The sequence below is a fragment of the Fundulus heteroclitus genome, unplaced genomic scaffold, assembly GCF_011125445.2.
Source record: "Fundulus heteroclitus isolate FHET01 unplaced genomic scaffold, MU-UCD_Fhet_4.1 scaffold_45, whole genome shotgun sequence".
NCBI lineage: Eukaryota > Metazoa > Chordata > Actinopteri > Cyprinodontiformes > Fundulidae > Fundulus > Fundulus heteroclitus.
Window position 1 is genome coordinate 235,068 of NW_023396868.1, and position 20,261 is coordinate 255,328.

Consider the following 20,261-nt stretch of genomic DNA (forward strand, 5'->3'; position numbering starts at 1 on the left):
GAGTTGCAGATTTCAAGTTGCCTGGTGCATATGAGTAAGTTATTTTCTTGGCTACCAAACAACATTCAAAGATTGTGTAAAGCAATGGAGAGAACTATGATTCTCTATGATGTGACATTGTCTGTCCTCTGCAGGGACACTGTCTCTGTCTGAAGCTGGGACACTAAAGTTAAGCTTAGTAAGTGCTTAAAGCACTGATTTGGTTGTGGGTATGAGCCACACGAGGACAGAAAAAAAGCAAGTTAAGAGATGGGGGGATGAGAAACAGAATGACACAGTGGTGAGGAGAGATAGGTCTTTTCTTTCTGAGGGGTAAGGGGGACTGGTTCACCGCAGCCGTCTCATGACCCAACGCACCTCTGAAGCACCTTTGTACAGGTTGACAGACTCGAGATACCCCGGGGTACGGGGATATGTGCTGACAGCATGTACCATCAGACCATGATAAAATGCTTTTGTATGGCGCACCCTACTGCGATGATAAAGAGGAATGTGTCATTGTAATGGTCAAAGTAATATGATGTGTTACTGTAAACTTCATTACATTTCTGTCATCCGCTAAAATCCAATTACCCTGAATAAAGTGTTGTTTTGGCCTCATTAACGCGAGTGAAGCGATATTACGGCATATGGTGCTGCTATTTAGACACAGAGCGTTTATCTATTATATTTATCAACTTCTCTCCATTATTCCTGTACACATTTGAATTATTTAAATAGTGACAGTGAGCTAAATAAAATTTCTGTCAGGCTGATTCTATGTTCTGTCTCTCTGCTCTCTTCCTCTGTCGGCTATTAATTACAGCGCAGCAACCTTGAGCATGACAGCCTCCTCGGTTTCAAGATTAGATAGCCTACATAATGATGATGATTAGACACAAATGTGTGCAAAAACTTGCAATTTTAGTCCACTTTTTACATACGTCTGGATAATTTTTTTCTATCAGAAAATTGTGAAGAATGAATGGAGGTTTTCCGTCTTTGGGTGAACTCGGTGGAGCCTTGCAATCATGTTTTTTCCGCCACTGACCAAGCCTATAAAGTCCATAATAGAGCAACTGCACATGGCACAACGTGCACTGGTCATTGTACTACGTATAATAAGTATAATAAGGCTTAAAGTGTTAAAACCAACGCCAGCGAGCCTTATCTTAATAAGACTCGCTGGCGTTGGTCTTTTTTTAAGGCTCTTACCTGTGGAGAGCAGGTAGGAGCCTTATTATCTCCTACCTGCTCTCCACACAAATTACAGTAACAGCAGGGTTTGTTTGGTAGCGACAATTTTTGAACTCGTATGACTTGCACATGCACAAATGCAAAGTGCAAGTCGCTTATTGGTTGATAGTATTAAGTATTTTATATAGTCCGTCCATCCGTCGTCTTCCGCTTTTCCGGGGTCGGGTCGCGGGGGTAGCAGCTTCAGTAGGGAGGCCCAGACGTCCCTCACCCCAGCCACTTGGGCCAGCTCCTCCGGGGGAATCCTAAGGCGTTCCCAGGCCAGCCAAGAGACATAGTCCCTCCAGCGTGTCCTGGGTCTTCCCCTGGGCCTCCTCCCGGTGGGATGTGCCCGGAACACCTCACCAGGTAGGTGTCCAAGAGGCATCCTAACCAGATGCCCAAGCCACCTCAACTGGCTCCTCACGACGTGGAGGAGCAGCGGCTCTACTCTGAGTCCTCCCCGGATGACTGAGCTCCTCACCCCATCTCTAAGGGAGAGCCCAGACACATTACAGTATAGTATATCCTATAAATTTAGGCAGGCATTAACACTATATTATTAGAACTACATGCTGCATACTTCTATATAGTGCTAGTGTATATGAAACTTTAAATAGCTTGCACTGAATTTCTAGATGAACTGTGTTAGTTACAGTTTTTCTCTATGGATGAAAAGTTAAACTATCTGTATAAGATTGTCAAGTAGAATCAAAGCAAATGCATCCGTTGTATGTATTTAATTCTGAAGACCTTTGAATTTAGCTAAATGATTTTAGTCAAGCAGAATTTAGTCAAAAACAGCCCCCCTGATCTTCATTGGCCAACTAGAATAAGTACATTTTCTTACAACACTGCATGAATACATGTTTTAAATGGGACAAGTGATGGGCAAAAAAATAAGCTAGTTTCATCAATCGAAAATGATTATGACTAGACCAGATAAAAAAACTCTATTACTGAACTTTTGATTTGATGGAGCTACACTGACACTGAAGTCATGAAAGGATCGTTTATGACTAGAAATGGTTGACACTAAACTAGACGTTTCACTCTTACTGTGTAGTCATCTGTCTATAAATCCTTAAAATCCTTTTTAATGGTTTTGAGTTTGTTGTAAGCAGTTAGTTACAGCTTCAATCCATCATTCCGCCATCATGAAACCGTCCAGACCTATTGCTACTGCCCGTCCTGAGAACGTCCTGCAAAGGTCATGCCTTTGACAGTGTGAAATACAGACTCAATGTTTCAGGGCGGACGGACCACCTTTGGATTTGCATCAGATTAGCGGTATGAACAGAGGTCGTTCACAATCACACATTGCAGAAGCATCCACGATGACATCACAGATGAGCCTGGATGAATGTGGTCTGTTTTATTGTACTAAAAGATTATGTATTTTTCTGTTTCATCACTGCTCCTTCCTTCTCTGTTTACATTCTTAATCTATTCCAGAAAATTTCCTTTTGTGAAATATTTTAATATTATAAATAAAATGTTTACAGATCATACATATATTGGATTTGAAGTCAAATACAGACATGTTAATTATTTGAATAAATAGTAACATTTGGGGTGATTATATTTATTAATTGAGCAACACATAAATTGATATCTTACAGTTTTAAAATTTTGAAATATTAAACTGTCCACAACTGCAAAATAAATGACTAGAGATTAATAGTTGTTTATAAAATTATCACTTGTAATGTTGTTGGTTTGAACCTGTTCATCTTACCTTGAGATGAATTTGAGATTTGTATATTTCTGGCATTTCCCAAGTCAGCAGAACAGAGGTTTTCATTACAGCCTTCACACCAAAGTTTTTGAGCAAGTCTGAGGAAAGATGAGAGTAATTTTAAAACATTTATTGCACCACATGCTCAGCCACTGTATACATTTTCTTGTTCTTGATTCTTTTTTTTTTGTAACCTAAAACATGATGGTTGTACTTAGGACAACTTTTATTTACTGAGATGCTACTTGAGAACCATTGCATAAATCACATTTTGAGACTGTAAATTCTTGTCCTAATCATATCTTTTTTACAATACAGCAATACTTATCTTGATGATGTTCAGTCATCTCTAAGATGTACAAAAGGAAACAGCTCGTCTTGTGACAGGAAGAAATGTGAGATCATTTTAATATTGATCTCATTTATGTGCACTGATTTTCTTTCCAATTCTGGATCAAGTTAAACATTGTATTGCTTTTATGCCACCATCTTGTCAGAATTTTAACATCACCCTTCAGCTCTAGCTCCATCTCTGACATGCTACTTTTGGACATAGTCTCAGATTCAAAGCAGGTTTCAGATATTGTAAATACATTTCATGAACGATTATTTCAACATAAGAAATTTGACTTTTACTTTACTAACAGTTTACTTGATATTTCATGGCATTTTATTGTGTTTGTATCTCATGTTTTGCTCTTTTTAAAGTGCTTTCTAAATAATATTCTTTTGTCCTATGTGCTGATGAGACCGTGTTTAAATGTGAAAATAGGACTGTCCTGCTGTAAATTTATTACTTATATATTTTACTTAATATCTATTGTCCTCGTATTCTATGGCCTAAAATCCTATATAAGTCCTAAAATTGAAATTACAGTTTTTATTGATTGCTTTGACGCAGCAGTCAACTCAAAACCCACATTTTTCAAAAACAGTTAACGCAGAGGCCTAAACAATGGCAACAACGGTTAAAATTACACATTTTGTTTGCAAAAGGCTTCAACTCGGCCAAAACATTTAAAATATGAACCAAACGCAAACTTTGCCCTCAAACAACATAACTTGCACACAAATGTTTGAGCCCTTCCAATCATTCATTACACAAGGGGCAACAAAATACAAAATACCACACTCAGTGTAAATCAGTGCAGCATTGCAGGGTCATTGTAGCCAAAGACTGTACGCAGCTTACATGTCAGTGTCATTTGTAGCCAGATTTGCCTTCTTGCAACAAATGGACCCAGAATCAGATATGCTGTGATCCACATTTTATTGATTGTTCATTCTTTTTTTTTTTCAGATTGTGGGTACAAATGAAATATTCCAACAGAAGATAGAGCCGTCTGTCTCTTCTAGTCTGTTCTCTCTTGACGAATAGGCCACATGGCCTTATCTTCATCACACTCAATATTTTCCCTTGTGATGCACCTAGGGAAAAATCTTCTTGCATGCCTGATCCATTCTTGACATGCCTCTGCATCTACATCTTGGGCAGCAGCAGTCATTGCATTGAACAAGGGCATCTGCTCGTAGGGGCAGTGGTCATATACCTTCCATCTCCATGCACTGAAGAATTCCTATATAGGAATAGATAGAGATGTATATACTGTATAGTAGCGATCAGGCCAGCTGACAGCTTTGCTAGGGCCCGGGACAACGCAGTCTTTTTGGGCCCCCCTCTCTACACCTGCCGCCAACACACACATACGCGCGTGCACACACACACACACACTAAAAAAAGTCAACTTAACTGTGTACTTCATGCCCTGGAAATCTCTGTATTTTATATTGGATATTTTAAACCAATCTATTGAATTTAGTGCACTGGTTAATCTTTTCTTCATCAGAAAACAGCAGCACTGCAGCCAAAATATGGCCTTTTTTGACCTGCTGTATATTAGCCAGTCCCTAAGCTTGATGTATCATGAAACTGTTGACCTTCCGGGTTTTGTGATTTTTATTTTACTATTACAATTAAACAATAATAATAATAATAATCTTATGTTCATAGTGTTTTTTTCCAAATCAACCTCTTATATCTTTCAATCCTTATGTAATTTTGTCTGTGTTGTGTGCACCTGCCTGTTGCTTTAATCCTATAAATTTCCCTGTCGTGGGAAAAATAAAGGATTAGTAAATGTTATTTTATCTTAAATAACACTTTTTAATAGGATATATGTACTGGGTTCTTTCAAGGTCTTAATTACATGTTATGTATGGGCTCCAGTAACATATGATAGATAATATCTACTTTGAAAGTTAACATGAACTCCTGCTGAAGACCAATCTGATCTACCTGGAGGTTCGCTGGAGGACTGAATCGCCTCAGTCAGTGACGTCAGTCTGTGGGTCTGTCGGGGCAATCAGAGAAGTTTCGTCTCCTCTCTCTGTTTGTTGCTCGAAGTTTTCTTGCTCATAGTTTTTCCCGTGCTTATATAAATTTGTTATGTTAACACTGAATTTAACCGGCTTTTTACAAACCATACAGCCTGATTTAATTTACGGTATTAAATTTTAGCCAAATGGCACTTCTTTCCCTGTTCATGTTTTTTTCCGCTCGTGCAGTCCCTCTCTTTCTCCGGGGGTCCGTTCTTCGTACGTTGCTTAAAACATCCGAGATCAAATGAGACATTCAAGATGATTTCATCCGGCTAATCATGATCCGGCTAATTGGGTTCTTCGAACACACCTGTTGTTTATGATTAGTATGGCTGGATTGAGTTATCTGAGACAACTGCATGTTCATGCGTTTGTTTAAAAGGGGAAATGTATCGATAGTAGAAACATTGATCAGCAATGCTGCTATTGGCTGTTTAGCATGGCCAAAGAACGCCCACAGTTTTTCTCTCAAGCAGAACAAGAGCTTGGAAGGTTATGCCGAATTTGAGTCATTAATTAAAACACCTCAAAATCTGTTAAAGCCAGGAGAGAGGGCTGGCAAAAAGCAGCAGACAAATTAATGCGTAAATACTGTCCATGGTAGATGTTTCTATTACTTCCTACAGTATGAATTTTTGCATTTTAATAATCTCATATTTACTTTGTTCTTTTATGTCAGAGACTCCACGGGACCCACTAGAACATGGGGACAAGTAAAAGTGAAATACAAGAATATTCTACAAAATGGTAGCCTTTAATTATTATACTTTATTTTAAAAAGCCGCTTCTTATGTCAAGAGATCCAAATTTCAGTGTCATTCCTTAGAGACGGGAAGTAAAGGATATGTGCAAACTGGGAATTTTAACAAAAAAAATCTTTATCCATAAAAAATGAAAATCTTCCTTTTCCAAGTCATCCACAGTTTACACGGTAAAACTGTATTGCTCCGTGTCTAGATAATCCATCCATAGTTTTTTCTAATACAATATACGGCTCGACAGGAAGCAAGCCTTTCAAAGTAAAACTAAACTTCACAATAAAATGGCCTGAACAAATCTAACTGAATATGATAAAAATAAAAAGCAAACTATCATACAAATAACTTAAATATTTTAGATTTATGGCTCTAACACAACTTTTTCCTCTTTGAAAGCCACTGTTAGATGATGTGTCTGTTTATAACAGCCACCAAGAGAAATCTCTCTACAATTACACTGTCGCGCCGCGCTAAAGGATCCTCTCTATTGCGCAATACGCGATTAATTCGAAAAAATCTGCAAATTATTCTTGCACCTTCAGCAACAGGTTGCTGTCGCAAAAATGGACATGGATACGGCAGACTTCCCTATCTCCTCCGCTTATAAAGCTGTGATCTAGGGTCCGTTCTTCGTACGTTGCTTAAAACATCCAAGATCAAATGAGACATCCAAGATGATTTCATCTGGCTAATCATGATCCGGCTAATTGGGTTCTTCAAACACACCTGTTGTTTATGATTAGTATCACTGGATTGAGTTATCTGAGACAACTGCGCGTTCATGCATTTGTTTTAAAGGGGAAATGTATCGATAGTAGAAACAATGATCAGCAACGCTGCCATTGGCTGTTCAGCAAAGAACGCCCACAGTTTTTCTCCCAAGCAGAACAAGAGCTTTTAATGGAAGGTTATGCCGAATTTGAGTCATTAATTAAAACACCTCAAAATCTGTTAAAGCCAGGAGAGAGGGCCGGCAAAAAGCAGCAGACAAATTAATGCATAAATACTGTCCATGGTAGATGTTTTTATCACATTCTACAGCATTGCATTTTAATAATTTGATATTATTTGTTCTTTTATATCAGAGCCTCCACGGGACCCACTAGAACATGGGGACAAGTAAAAGTGAAATACAAGAATATTCTACAAAATGGTAGCCTTTAATTATTACACTTTATTTTAAAAAGGCACTTGTTATGTCGAGATCCAAATTTCAGCGTCATTCCTTAGAGACGGGAAGTAAAGGACATGTGCAAACTGGGAATTTTAACAAAAAAAAATCTTTATCCATAAAAAATGAAAATCTTCCTTTTCCAAGTCATCCACTGTTTACACGGTAAAACTGTATTGCTCCGTGTCTAGATAATCCATCCATAGTTTTTTTCTAATACAATATATGGCTCGACAGGAAGCAAGCCTTTCAAAGTAAACTAAACTTCACAATAAAAAGGCCCGAACAAATCTTCTTACAGAGTATGATAAAAATAAAAAGCAAACTATCATACAAATAACTTCAATATTTTAGATTTATGGCTCCAACATCACATTTTCCTCTTTAAAAGCCACTGTTAAATGATGTGCTGTTTATAACAGCCACCTGTTTATAACAGCCACCAAGAAAATCTCTCTACAATTACACTGTCGCGCTGCGCTAAAGGATCCTGTCTATTGCGCAATACGCAATTAATTCGAAAAACTCAGCAAATTATTCTTGCACCTTCCGCAACAGGTTGCAGTCGTAAAAATGGACATGGCTACGGCAGACTTCCCTATCTCCTCCGCTTATACAGCCGTGATCTAATCTTGTTTACATGAAATAAGCCTGCTCTGGAGCAGGCTTAAGCTGGCGCACATGTTGCTATGACAACAAGTGCAGGATGTCTTTCGAAGAACCAAACGATCCAAGATCATGCCAAATCGTCAACAATGAAATCCTGCTAACTGAGTTAGCGACGTACGAAGAACGGACCCCTGATCTTGTTTGCATGAAATAAGCCTGCTCGAGAGCAGGCTTAAGCTGGCACACATGTTGCTATGACAACAAGTGCAGGATGTCTTTCGAAGAACCAAACGATCCAAGATCATGCCAAATCGTCAACAATGAAATCCTGCTAACTGAGTTAGCGACGTACGAAGAACGGACCCCTGATCTTGTTTGCATGAAATAAGCCTGCTCTCGAGCAGGCTTAAGCTGGCACACATGTTGCTATGACAACAAGTGCAGGATGTCTTTCGAAGAACCAAACGATGCAAGATCATGCCAAATCGTCAACAATGAAATCCTGCTAACTGAGTTAGCGACGTACGAAGAACGGACCCCGGCCGGGTCTGATCATTTGAACAGCACCGCGGATGTTTGTGTTGGGAGCAGAGTGGGCGGGCCAAGCTGAGCCTGCGTGCTGATTGGCTGGTGCCGCTGAGCCATGTAGGAGAGGGTAGGGGGAGCAGCAGAGCGGGCGTGGTAGCGATAAATGCTCTCCCGTCGAAAAACTCTTACAATGGATGCAACCGTGTTTCTACTGAGAACAGGTTGGACTCTTTGTCCTGCCATGATCAATCATAGTTGCCTGAATTTCATCTGTAACTTGAGCCCTTTCAGCTACACCGCCACCACGGATTCCTCTTCCTCATAATCTTCTTCCCCTGACCCATCTATCTCTTACTCTGACTCTCATCTGCCTTAGACCATCCATGCTTGCAAAGAACAATGCACAACACAGCACCTTTTACGTAAAGCCTGCAAACTGATTGCAAATTGAAAAATTGTGTAAAGAAGTGTCAATCAGGTGCTTCAGTGATTTCATTCTGATCAAGAAGTTTCTAAGGCAGGGGTGTCAAACATACGGCCCACCGGTTCCATTTTTTTTTTTCCAGTGTCCTGTCTGTCAAGGTGGCAATAAGAATTGTTGTCTCAATGCCAAAAAGAGCTCATCAGATTTGACTTTCACAAGTGGAGCAGTACGGCTTTTGCCATAGTGCTCCGCTTGATTTATGAATGTGAATAGTTTTATTATGATTCATGCGGGGAATATCTCAAATGATATGGACACTACAATGGGAAAGTAGGAGAGGAAAGGAAGAACAAGAAGAAAAAAAGGAAAGGTGAAAGAAAGAGTAGATAAAAGGAAGAGAATGATAAAACAATTATTGAAAAAATCATGTACTTCGTTTAATTGAAAATCTGCAGTTCCTATGTTGTCCACGAGGGACGCGGTGTTTTAATCAGCAGATGGTAGCACTGAGCTTCAGATGTGGAAAATAGATTTTAAATCATTTCTTAATTTGTACATGTTTGATGTATTTTGTCATGCAGGACAGTGTTTTTAAGTTCTGTGAATAAATGTTTTGTTTAACATTGTACAATCACTGTGATCAGTTCTTATGCATAATGGACAAGTAAATGTTTAACTGTTTTTATTGTTTTTTATTTGTGCATATTTATTACAGTTTTTATTGGTTGCTTTGACCTGTTTGAAGAAACTGGCAACCTCTCAGTTTTCAGCATCACCATCTCTGCAGAGCAAAAGACACCTCTTGCAAATGAGTTAACCCATTTTCATTGGTTTGACTCATTTTCCCGCCCTTTTGCAAAACAGTTAACGCAGATGTCATTCATGCAGTCCAAACTCCATTGCTTTAGCTGTGGTAGCAAAACAGAAACTATATGTTCCAAGCTCTTAGAAACTTCTTGATCAGAATGAAATCACTGAAGCACCTGATTGACACTTCTTTACACAATATTTCAATTTGCAGTCAGTTTGCAGGCTTTATGTAAAAGGTGCCATGCTGTGTGTTGTTCTTTGCAAGCATGGATGGTCTACGTAAGGCAGATGTGAGTCAGAGTGAGAGGTAGATGGGTCAGGGGAAGAAGATTATGAGGAAGAGGAATCCATGTGTGAGGTGGCCGTGTAGCTGGAAGGACTGAAGTTACAGATGAAATTCAGGCAACTATGATTGATCATGTGGTAAAACATGGCCTTTCACTTAGAGGGGCGGGACAAAGAGTCCAAACCTTTCTCAATAGAAACAAGGTTGCATCCATGGTAAGAGTTTTTCGATGGGACAGCAGGTATTGCTGCTATGCAGTATATACATCTATATCTATTCCTATAGAGGAATTCTTCAGTGCATGGAGATGGAAGGTATATGATCACTGCCCCTATGAGCAGATGCCCTTGCTCAATGCAATGTCTGCTGCTGCCCATGATATAGATGCAGAGGCATGTCAAGGATGGATCAGGCATGCAAGAAGATGTTTCCCTAGGTGCAAAGGAAAATACAGTTTTTATTGGTTGCTTTGACCTGTTTGAAGAAACTGGCAACCTCTCAGTTTTCAGCATCACCATCTCAGCAGAGCAAAAGACACTTCTTGCAAATGAGTTAACCCATTCTCATTGGTTTGACACATTTTCCCCGCCCTTTTGCAAAACAGTTAACGCAGATGTCATTCATGCAGTCCAAACTCCATTGCTTTAGCTGTGGTAGCAAAACAGAAACTATATGTTCCAAGTTCTTAGAAACTTCTTGATCAGAATGAAATCACTGAAGCACCTGATTGACACTTCTTTACACAATTTTTCAATTTGCAGTCAGTTTGCAGGTTTTACGTAAAAGGTGCCATGTTGTGTGTTCTTTGCAGACATGAATGGTCTAAGGCAGATAAGAGGCAGAGTAAGAGGTAGATGGGTCAGGGGAAGAAGATTATGAGGAAGAGGAATCCATGTGCGAGGTGGCAGTGTAGCTGGAAGGACTGAAGTTACAGATGAAATTCAGGCAACTATGATTGATCATGTGATAAATCATGGACTTTCACTTAGAGGTGCTGGAAAAATAGTCCAACCTGTTCTCAATAGAAACACGGCTGCATCCATTGTAAGAGTTTTTCAATGGGAGAGCAAGTATTGCTGCTATACAGTATATTCATCTCTATCTATTCCTATAGAGGAATTCTTCAGTGCATGGAGATGGAAGGTATATGATCACCGCCCCTATGAGCAGATGCCCTTGCTCAATGCCTGCTGCTGCACAAGATATAGATGCAGAGGCATGTCAAGGATGGATCAGGCATGCAAGAAGATTTTTCCCTCGGTGCAAGGGAAAAAATTGAATGTGACGTAGATGAACCCAGGTGGCCTATTCATCAGGACAGAATGGACTAGAAGGAACAAACAGCCCTAGTATTTTCTGTTGGAATCTTTCATTTTTTGGAATATTTCATTTGTTTATCTGGAAAAAAAGAATGAAGAATCAATAAAATTTGCATCACAACATATTTGCTTCTGGATTATTTTTTTGCAAAAAGGCAAATTTGTTTACAAATGACACTGACATGTAAGCTGCGTACAGTCTTTGGCTACAATGAACCAGCAATGCTGCACTGATTCACATTGAGTGAGGTATTTTGCATTTTGTTGCCCCTTGTGTAATGAATGATTGGAAGGGCTCAAACATTTGCGTGCAAGTTGTGTTGTTTGAGGGCAAAATGTGCTTTTGGATCATATTTTAAATGTTTTGGCAGAGTTGGAGCCTTTTGCAAACAAAATGTTTAATTTTGACCATTGGTGCCACTGTTTAGACCTCTACGTTAACTGTTTTGAAAAATGTGGGTTTTGAGTTGACTGCTGTGTCAAAGCAATCTATAAAAACTGTAATGTGACGTAGATGAGGCCATGTGGCCTATTCGTCAGGACAGAATGGACTAGAAGGAACAAACAGCCCTAGTATTTTCTGTTGGAATCTTTCATTTTTTGGAATATTTCATTTGTTTATCTGGAAAAAAAGAGTGAAGAATCAATAAAATTTGCATCACAACATATTTGCTTCTGGATCCATTTTTTGCAAAAAGGCAAATTTGATTACAAATGACACTGCCATGTAAGCTGCGTACAGTCTTTGGCTACAATGACCAGCAATGCTGCACTGATTCACATTGAGTGTGGTGTTTTGTATTTTGTTGCCCCATGTGTAACGAATGATTGGAAGGGCTCATACATTTGTGTGCAAGTTGTGTTGTTTGAGGGCAAAATGTGCTTTTGGATCATATGTGAAATGTTTTGGCAGAGTTGGAGCCTTTTGCAAACAAAATGTTTAATTTTGACAATTGGTGCCACTGTTTAGGCCTCTGCGTTAAATGTTTTGAAAAATGTGGGTTTTGAGTTGACTGCTGCGTCAAAGCAACCTATAAAAACTGTAATTGTTTTTTTTTTTTGTAACCAGGTTGTAGTGTTTTGCAGATTTTTGTCCAGGTCCCCCTTGAAAATGAGATCCAGATCTCAACGGGGTTTATCTGGTTATATAAAGGAAATAAAAAAAAACTGAGTAAAAGTTTTGTTGAAATTGCACATACCTTTCTTAAAAACAATGAGGTTATTCATAATATATTGTGTAAAAGTGAAATTCATTTAATATAAAAATCAACAACAAGTCCACTTTTATTAGTTATATATAATCTTGCAATGAGTTTACTCGTGTGGCCCTCTTGAGATCAGAAGCTGTATGCGGCCCCTAAACCAAAATGAGTTTGACACCCCTTAGACTTAGACAACTTTATTTGTCATTTTGTATGCACAGAGTGCATACAGAATGAAATTTTGTTGCATACAGCTTGTAAATTGCAGTAAAATTAAATTACAGTATAAGGTGCAGCAGTGATTTAAAGTAAAAAATTTAAATGTAAACGATGCAGGAGAAGTCACAGCCCTGTTCTAAGGGTTTGGAACATATGGTTTCTGTTTTGCTACCACAGCTAAAGAAATGGAGTTTGGACTGCATGAATGACATCTGCGTTAACTGTTTTGCAAAAGGGTGGGGAAAATGTGTCAAACCAATGAGAATGGGTTAACTCATTTGCAAGAGGTGTCTTTTGCTCTGCTGAGATGGTGATGATGAAAACTGAGAGGTTGCCAGTTTCTTCAAACCGGTCAAAGCAATCAATAAAAACTGTAAAATGCAGGTTTCCCTTTTTTAGTGTATTATCTGCAAAATGACTGATACCTGATATTTCCATATATAAACAGAAGATTCATATTGAGCAAATGAGGCATTACTTTCTTAAATTGAATAATGACAAGACTGAAATCCTCTTAGTGGGAACAAAATCTACTTTATCCAAAGCTGACAGTTTCTCCCTTTCATTTGACAACTCCATAATTTCCCCCTCACCTCAGGTCAAGAGTCTGGGTGTCATCCTTGATAGTACCTTGTCCTTCTCCTCTCACATTAATAACCTTACCCGCTCCGCTTACTTTCACTTACGCAATATCAATCGCCTTCGCCCCTCTCTCTCCACTAGCTCCACCTGCACTCTTGTTCATAGTCTGGTCACTTCCCGCATTGATTACTGTAATTCTCTTCTTTTCGGTCTTCCTCTAAAATCCATTCACAAGCTTCAGTCAGTACAAAACTCAGCAGCTCGCATCATTTCTAGAACCCCCTCTTTTCATCACATCACCCCAGTCCTGCAGCAGCTCCACTGGCTACCTGTGAAGTATAGAATTCAGTTCAAAATCCTCCTACTTACTTTTAAAGTTATTCATAATCTCTCCCCTCCATACCTTTCTGATTTACTTCAAATTTCTACTCCCTCCCGCATTCTTAGATCTTCTTCTACCACTCACTTAGTTGTTCCTTCAGCCCGTCTTAAAACCATGGGGAGCAGAGCTTTTTCACGTTCTGCGCCCACACTCTGGAATTCTCTCCCCCCTGACATCTGCAATACCGAGTCTTTACCCGTGTTCAAATCCAAACTCAAAACCCACATGTTCAAGATTGCCTTTTCATTATGATTTTATATCACTTTCCTCTGTGTAATTTGTGTTGTTTCTTTTAATTATGACGACTGCTTTTACCATTTATTGTTTTTACATGTACAGTGACCTTGAGTGTTTTGAAAGGCGCTTGAAATAAAATGTATTATTATTATTATTATTATTACATATAAGTCCTACCTGCTATTGGTTCAAATTTGATAATAGCACCAAAACCGACTGTTCTAGGGAGGTTTTTCTGTGTGTGTTCATGGGTTTTCCTAATTTTTAAATGGCCACTATAGAAAATACCTGTACAACTTCAAAAGGCTGTAATTAACTCCTTCAATACGCAGCAAACTAAAAGTCTGATTGGTCAAAGCACTGTGATTTGATGCCGTTCAGCAATTTTAAGAAATAAAAAACATTCTGAAATAAAAAGAAATAGATGCTATGGGGGCTAATTGAAAAGATGCAAAACAATACCTTAAAGGCGTTTAGGTTTAGGTTTTACCTCCTCTACTTTAACTATTAGTTGAAAACAAATAGATTAAAAAAACACAAACCAAACCTTACAGCATGCAAATAATTTCCTGTCATTGAATATAAATATATTGAATATAAAAAGATGAAAATTTTTATTTTAAATTTTGACTTTCTACTTCAAATCTACACAGAAAGCATGATGGTAGCTTGTCAAGTTCACCTGGCATCGATGTTGACATGGTCCTGCTTTGGATGCTGGGGCTGAAAGGTCCACCTCCTTTGCTGGTGAAAGCTTGGACTCTGATGTCATAGGTTGTGTCAGGCAGCAAACCCAGGACAGTCATGTGTGTCTCTGCCGTACTGTTGCTGCTGTTGTGCTTGCTATTAATATCACGATACACAACTACATACTTTAACATTTTTCCATTCCTGCCAGGTAGAGGAGGAGGTTCCCAAGCCAGCATGGTGGAAGTTGAAGTGAGCCCTACCACTCTCAGATTTTGGGGGTAGCTGCTGGGCACATCTTCAGGGGTGCTTATCTCCTTTATATGTTCTTCACCAGTGCCTGCTTGGTTTTTAGCAGACAGTTTGAAAATGTATCTGGCCCCTTTAAGGAGGCCAGTGAGTGTAAAATGATCATCTGACTTTCTGAAATCTTTGACTGTAAAATTTTTCTCATCTGCTCTCTTGTATTGTAGTTGGTATCCTAAATGTCCTCCCATCATTTCTTTAGGAGGTTGCCATTGGATCATAGCAGTATTCCTCATCATTGTATTAATCATCATACTGGGCTTTCCAGGCACTGCAACATAGGAAATATGAAAAAAATATATGTACATTTTAATGAAAATAGTATAATAATATTTATACCCCTCCCAATAAAATAAATAAATAATAACTTTACAAGCAATACAATATTGAAACCGTCCTCCTAATTGTTGACCACTTTCATTTTGATTGAACTTGATTTTGTAATGTGCCTTGAGATGACATGTTTCATGATTTGGCGCTATATAAATAAAATTGAATTGAATTGAATTGAATTTCTGCATGCTTCCACTGCTTGGTGCCTTCTGCAACAAGATCCAAGAAGACGGTGGCAGAGGAGAGTAGAAAGGAAGTCCATATACAGCTGGCAGTGTAACAAGACACCAGCCACTCCTCTTGCCTTACAGACTCTGCATCTTCTCTTCACAGTATAATTTGTGTATTAAATTCTTCCTTCTACGTTAATTGTGTTGTTACTTACAATTATATGCTTAAAGCATTATAAGGACTTAGCATTTTCAGAGTGCTTTTTTAGTTCTCCATAAATTGCACTTTACGTTTTTTTGGGGGCAAGCGAGATTCAGGGCGCCCACCCATTGCAGAGACAGGCATGAAACAGGTTAATTGAGACTACATCCTCTGCGAGTTTAGGAACATAGACAGGAACAGGACCTGAGGTGTCCACCGGACCCCCGGAAACAGGAGCAGACCTGAGGCATCCAACAGATCCTCAGCAGAGAAAGTGAGAATGTATGTCAACAGTTCAGGAATGGTCCTGGAAGTCCCACATCAATGCTGAAACCCACAGCAGGAGGCAGAACCAGCGTCAGATAAACAGGAAGCACTATCCTGAACCTTGGGCTCAAAACTGTGAACCAGGTAGCCAAGATGGGGAACCATCTGGGCCTCGCTCTGAGTGGCTGAGGCAGGGGAAGGAATGCTGGAATGATCAAGTAAGGAACTCTTACTTTCTTTTTATAAAAGCTTCAGATTTTTGCATCTGCTCTTTGTAATATCAAATAAATTTAGTCCTTTTTTATCACATTTTATTTACTCAAAAGCCTCGTCTCTTGGAGTTTTCATTTTGGTAAGCATCCTTCCATTCTTTAATATAATTTTTTGGTTCCTGAATAGGTGATAAAATAAAAGCACTGAGATTTTAATGTGAATTAGTTTTACCTGCCTCCCAGAGTCACACAATAGATTCCAGTAGGGGGCAGAAAAATGGAGTCCAGATGAGCAAAGCTCAGTCAGGTGATGGTTGATTTGAGACAGGCGGAACAAATGAGGGGGTAGGCAGAAGGCAAGAGTTGATAAAAGGGAAAAGACAAAAGGCAACAATCTGTAGTACCTAAACCACAACAAATATAAATATCCAACTGTAATCTGATAGCCATGAATAATATGAAACTGTAAGGGCTTTCTAGGACCACCCTCAGAGCAAATGTAATGATGGACATTATGACCAAACAGTTAAATTTTAGTTTCATCAGACCAGAGGACATGTTTGCAAACTGTGTCTGGCTTTTATGTGTTTCTTTTGGTGTAATAGCTTATTTCAGGCAGAGCCTTTCAGCCCAAGTCAGTCTAGTACTCGTTTCAGTGTGATTAATGACACACTTCTGCCAGCTTCAGCCAGCATCTTCACAAAGTCTTTTGCTTTTGTTTATGGGTAGGTACGCACATTTCGTACCAAATACATTCATCACTGGGTCACAAAATCCATCAGCGGTATGATGGCTGAACAATCCCATGGTGTTCATACTTGCATATAATTGTTTGAGCAGACGAACGTGGCACTTTCAGGCATTTCAGCATATCAGTTATCCTCGACTATCCTGGTGAACTTCTATCGCTGTGCAAAAGACTTAGACTTAGACAACTTTATTTGTCATTTTGTATGCACCGAGTGCGTACAGGACGGAATTTCGTTTGCATACAGCTTGATACAGGATAAAGTAAATTACAGGATAAAATTACAGGATAAAGTGCAGCTGTGATTTAACAGTAAAACAATTGAAATGTAAACAATGCAGGAGAACAGTGTGCGATCACAGTGTACAGGTGAGTATTTTTAAAAACCATTTGTATGTGCAGAAATAATTTTGTGCAAGAATGCATTTTAGAAACTGAGAGTTCGGCAGCATTTGTAATGCTAGATAAGGATGCAATGATGCAAATGTGCAAATATGCGAATGTGGTACAGAGTTTATAGCTTCAGCAGTTCAACAGTCTGATGGCGACAGGGAAAAGGTTTTTGCAGAACCTGGTGGACCTGCAGCGGATGCTGCGGACCCTCTTGCAAGAGGGCAGCAGGGAGAACAGTCCATGGTGGGGGTGTGAGGGGTCCCTGTGAGGGCAGCGCTGAGATGAAATCTCCTTAATGGAGGGAAGAGGAGCCCCGATGATCTCTTCTGCTGTCCTCACCACTGTGATCACATTCTTCCAGTCGGAGGCACTGCAGCCTCCACACCACACAGAGAGACAGCTGGTCAGAATGCTCTCTATGGTGCTTCTGTAGAACTTCACAATGTGATTGGTGGTGAACCTGGGGACGCTTTGGACGTATGAGTCATCAGGGTGAACAGCAGGGGGATCAGGGCGCAGCCCTGAGGGGAGCCCGTGCTGAGGGTGATGACATCAGAGGTGTTCTGTCCGACCCGGACTGACTGAGGTCTGTTGGTGAGGAAGTCTAGCAGCCAGTTGCGAAGGGGTGTGTTCCAGTTTTCCCACCAGGTGCTGTGGGATGATGGTGTTAAACGCTGATCTGAAGTCCAGGAACAGCATCCGCACGTGCGTGTTCTTCTCCTCCAGGTGTGTCAGGCTCAGATGAAGAGCAGAGGAGATGGCGTCCTCAGTGGAGCAGTTCCGTCGGTAGGCAAACTGGAACGGTCTAGTGTTGGGGGGAGACTGGAGACGATGTGTTCTTTTACCAACCTTTCAAAGCACTTCATCATGATGGGAATCAGTGCAACAGGCCGGTAGTCGTTGAAACAGGTGACTTGAGGTTTTCTTTGGCACCGGAATGATGGAGGCAGACTTGAAGCATGCTGGCACTGTGGCTTGCTCCAGCGAGGTGTTAAAAATGTCTGTGAGAACACCAGCCAGCTGACCTGCACACTCCTTGAGCCCAGGTATGTTGTCGGGCGTGTTGTATTCTGTTATTGCCCGTAAGCCTTTCCACATGCTCCTGGTGTTGCTCTGCACCATGGAAAAGCTCCTGGATTTTCTGACTGTGGTTCCGCTTTGCTAGCCTGATGGCACGATTCAAGTTGGCTTTCGCTGTCCTCAGTGCCTCTTTGTCGCCAGACTTGAAGGCTGAGTTCCATGCTTTTAGCGCTTGACGGGCCTCCACAGTAATCCAGGGTCGTTGGTTGTCTTGGGTGATGATGGTCTTGGTGGTGCTGATGTCCTCAATGCATTTGTTGATGTAGGCTGACACAGTCATGGTGTACTCATCAATGTTGATCTTGTCCTCATAAGTTGCTGCAACTTTGAACATGTTCCAGTCAGAGCACTCAAAACAGTCCCGGAGCGCCTGCATTGCTCCCTCAGTCCACACCTTCACCTGCCTCACTGTAGGTTTAGCTCTGATCAGCAGGGGCCTGTATGAAGGAAATAGCATAACAGAGATGTGGTCTGAAGAGCCGAGGTGGGGGCGGGGGGCTGCTCTGAATGCGCCTTTTATGTTTGTGTAAACCAAGTCTAGAGTGTTCTCTCCCCAAGTTCAGTGGCGGCTGGTGCTAAAAAAACTGAGGGGGGCGCACACAAACAAACAAATGAAAAACAAACAAAGCAAATCTTAAAAAATAGCACTATTTGAACATGAATTTTGCCCTCCTTTCCTTCTGCCCAGCAAATTTCTCAATTATATTCTTAATTGTTAAAGTCAGTCATCTCTGTGACTAGTCTTTTCTCCATTGACAACATGGCCAATGCATTCAGCCTGTCCTGAGTCATTGAGTTTCTCAGAAAAGTCTTGATTCTTTTCAGAGTTGAAAAGCACCTTTCAGCTTTCAGCTGTGGTCATGGGTGTGGTGAGGAGGATCTTCAAGAGCGTGACAGTTTCTGAAAAGACTTCTTCTAGATTGTTTTCCTGATTTTAATAACATTTGCTGCCATTTTTTAAGGCTGTGTTATGAAATGTGTTACAGCATTTTTGTGGGACAAGATTATACAAAATTCAGGAACCAAATGTTTTATTCCCCATTACCCATAAACTTCAGTACAACTTAAATAATAAAATATCTTGCTGACAAACATTACATCAACATACCTACACAGCATAGACACAACTAAAGGTATTTCTAACCACAAAGCACATCTTCCTAATATATTAAATAACATTACTATAAACCAGTGTAACAGTGATTTTCCACAACAACTCACCTCTGCAGCAATCCTTTCATGGTCTTCTACACTGAGTGTCCGACGCTTCTTCACTGGCTGACTACTAGCTACACTGCTTTGTCCAACCATGGAGTGGAGAGATCACTTGCCTGCTGCTGAATTTGTAAATTAAGACGATCCGGTCCAAGCTCCTTTATCCTGTTTTTTTTTCTTCAACGCTTTGTAAAAGCATTTTTTTGTAAAGACAAAACAGAATTTTCTCTCATTTTGAAACTACTCAACTTTGCAAGCATAACCGTGAATCAACCTAACGAACTGCAGCTGAGCTGAGTCGAATCGGGGATTGTCCAATCACACAATGTTTTTAAAAAAATTAGCCAGTACTGACCACTGAGCTATATTATACACTGGAGTGCTAATCACCGTCTGTTAGAACGAGTCGCTTTGAAGCCACCAGCCGCCATATTGGTACTCCCTATTTCCCCCCAGTAACCATGGAATATGTGCGCTACAGCATCGAATAACGAGGATTTTCTCATGTTCAGGGGGGGCTTAAGACTTTTAAAATGTCAAATGCCATATACTTTTATTTTATATTCTAAAAATATCAAGCACTGCGAAAGTCATGTGCTGAAATATTTAGCATTTTATTCATTTAAATATATATGTTTAACATTTATAAATATATAAATAACAATGTACAAAAACATATATTTACATATGTGTATACATATATATACATATATACATATACACATACTTATATATACATATATATATATTTAATATGAATAACGTGTAAAATATTTCAGCACCTAATTT

At 39.8% G+C, this 20,261-nt stretch overlaps 1 protein-coding gene across 1 annotated transcript in view; it reads right to left on the reverse strand.

Moving 5' to 3' along the window:
* LOC105921789 (receptor-type tyrosine-protein phosphatase S) overlaps positions 1-20,261 on the reverse strand; it is a 368,492-nt gene that overhangs the window by 111,676 nt on the left and 236,555 nt on the right. The window contains 2 exon segments of the mRNA XM_036131703.1: positions 2,954-3,051; positions 14,542-15,123. Of these exon segments, the coding sequence (XP_035987596.1) occupies positions 2,954-3,051; positions 14,542-15,123 (680 nt within the window).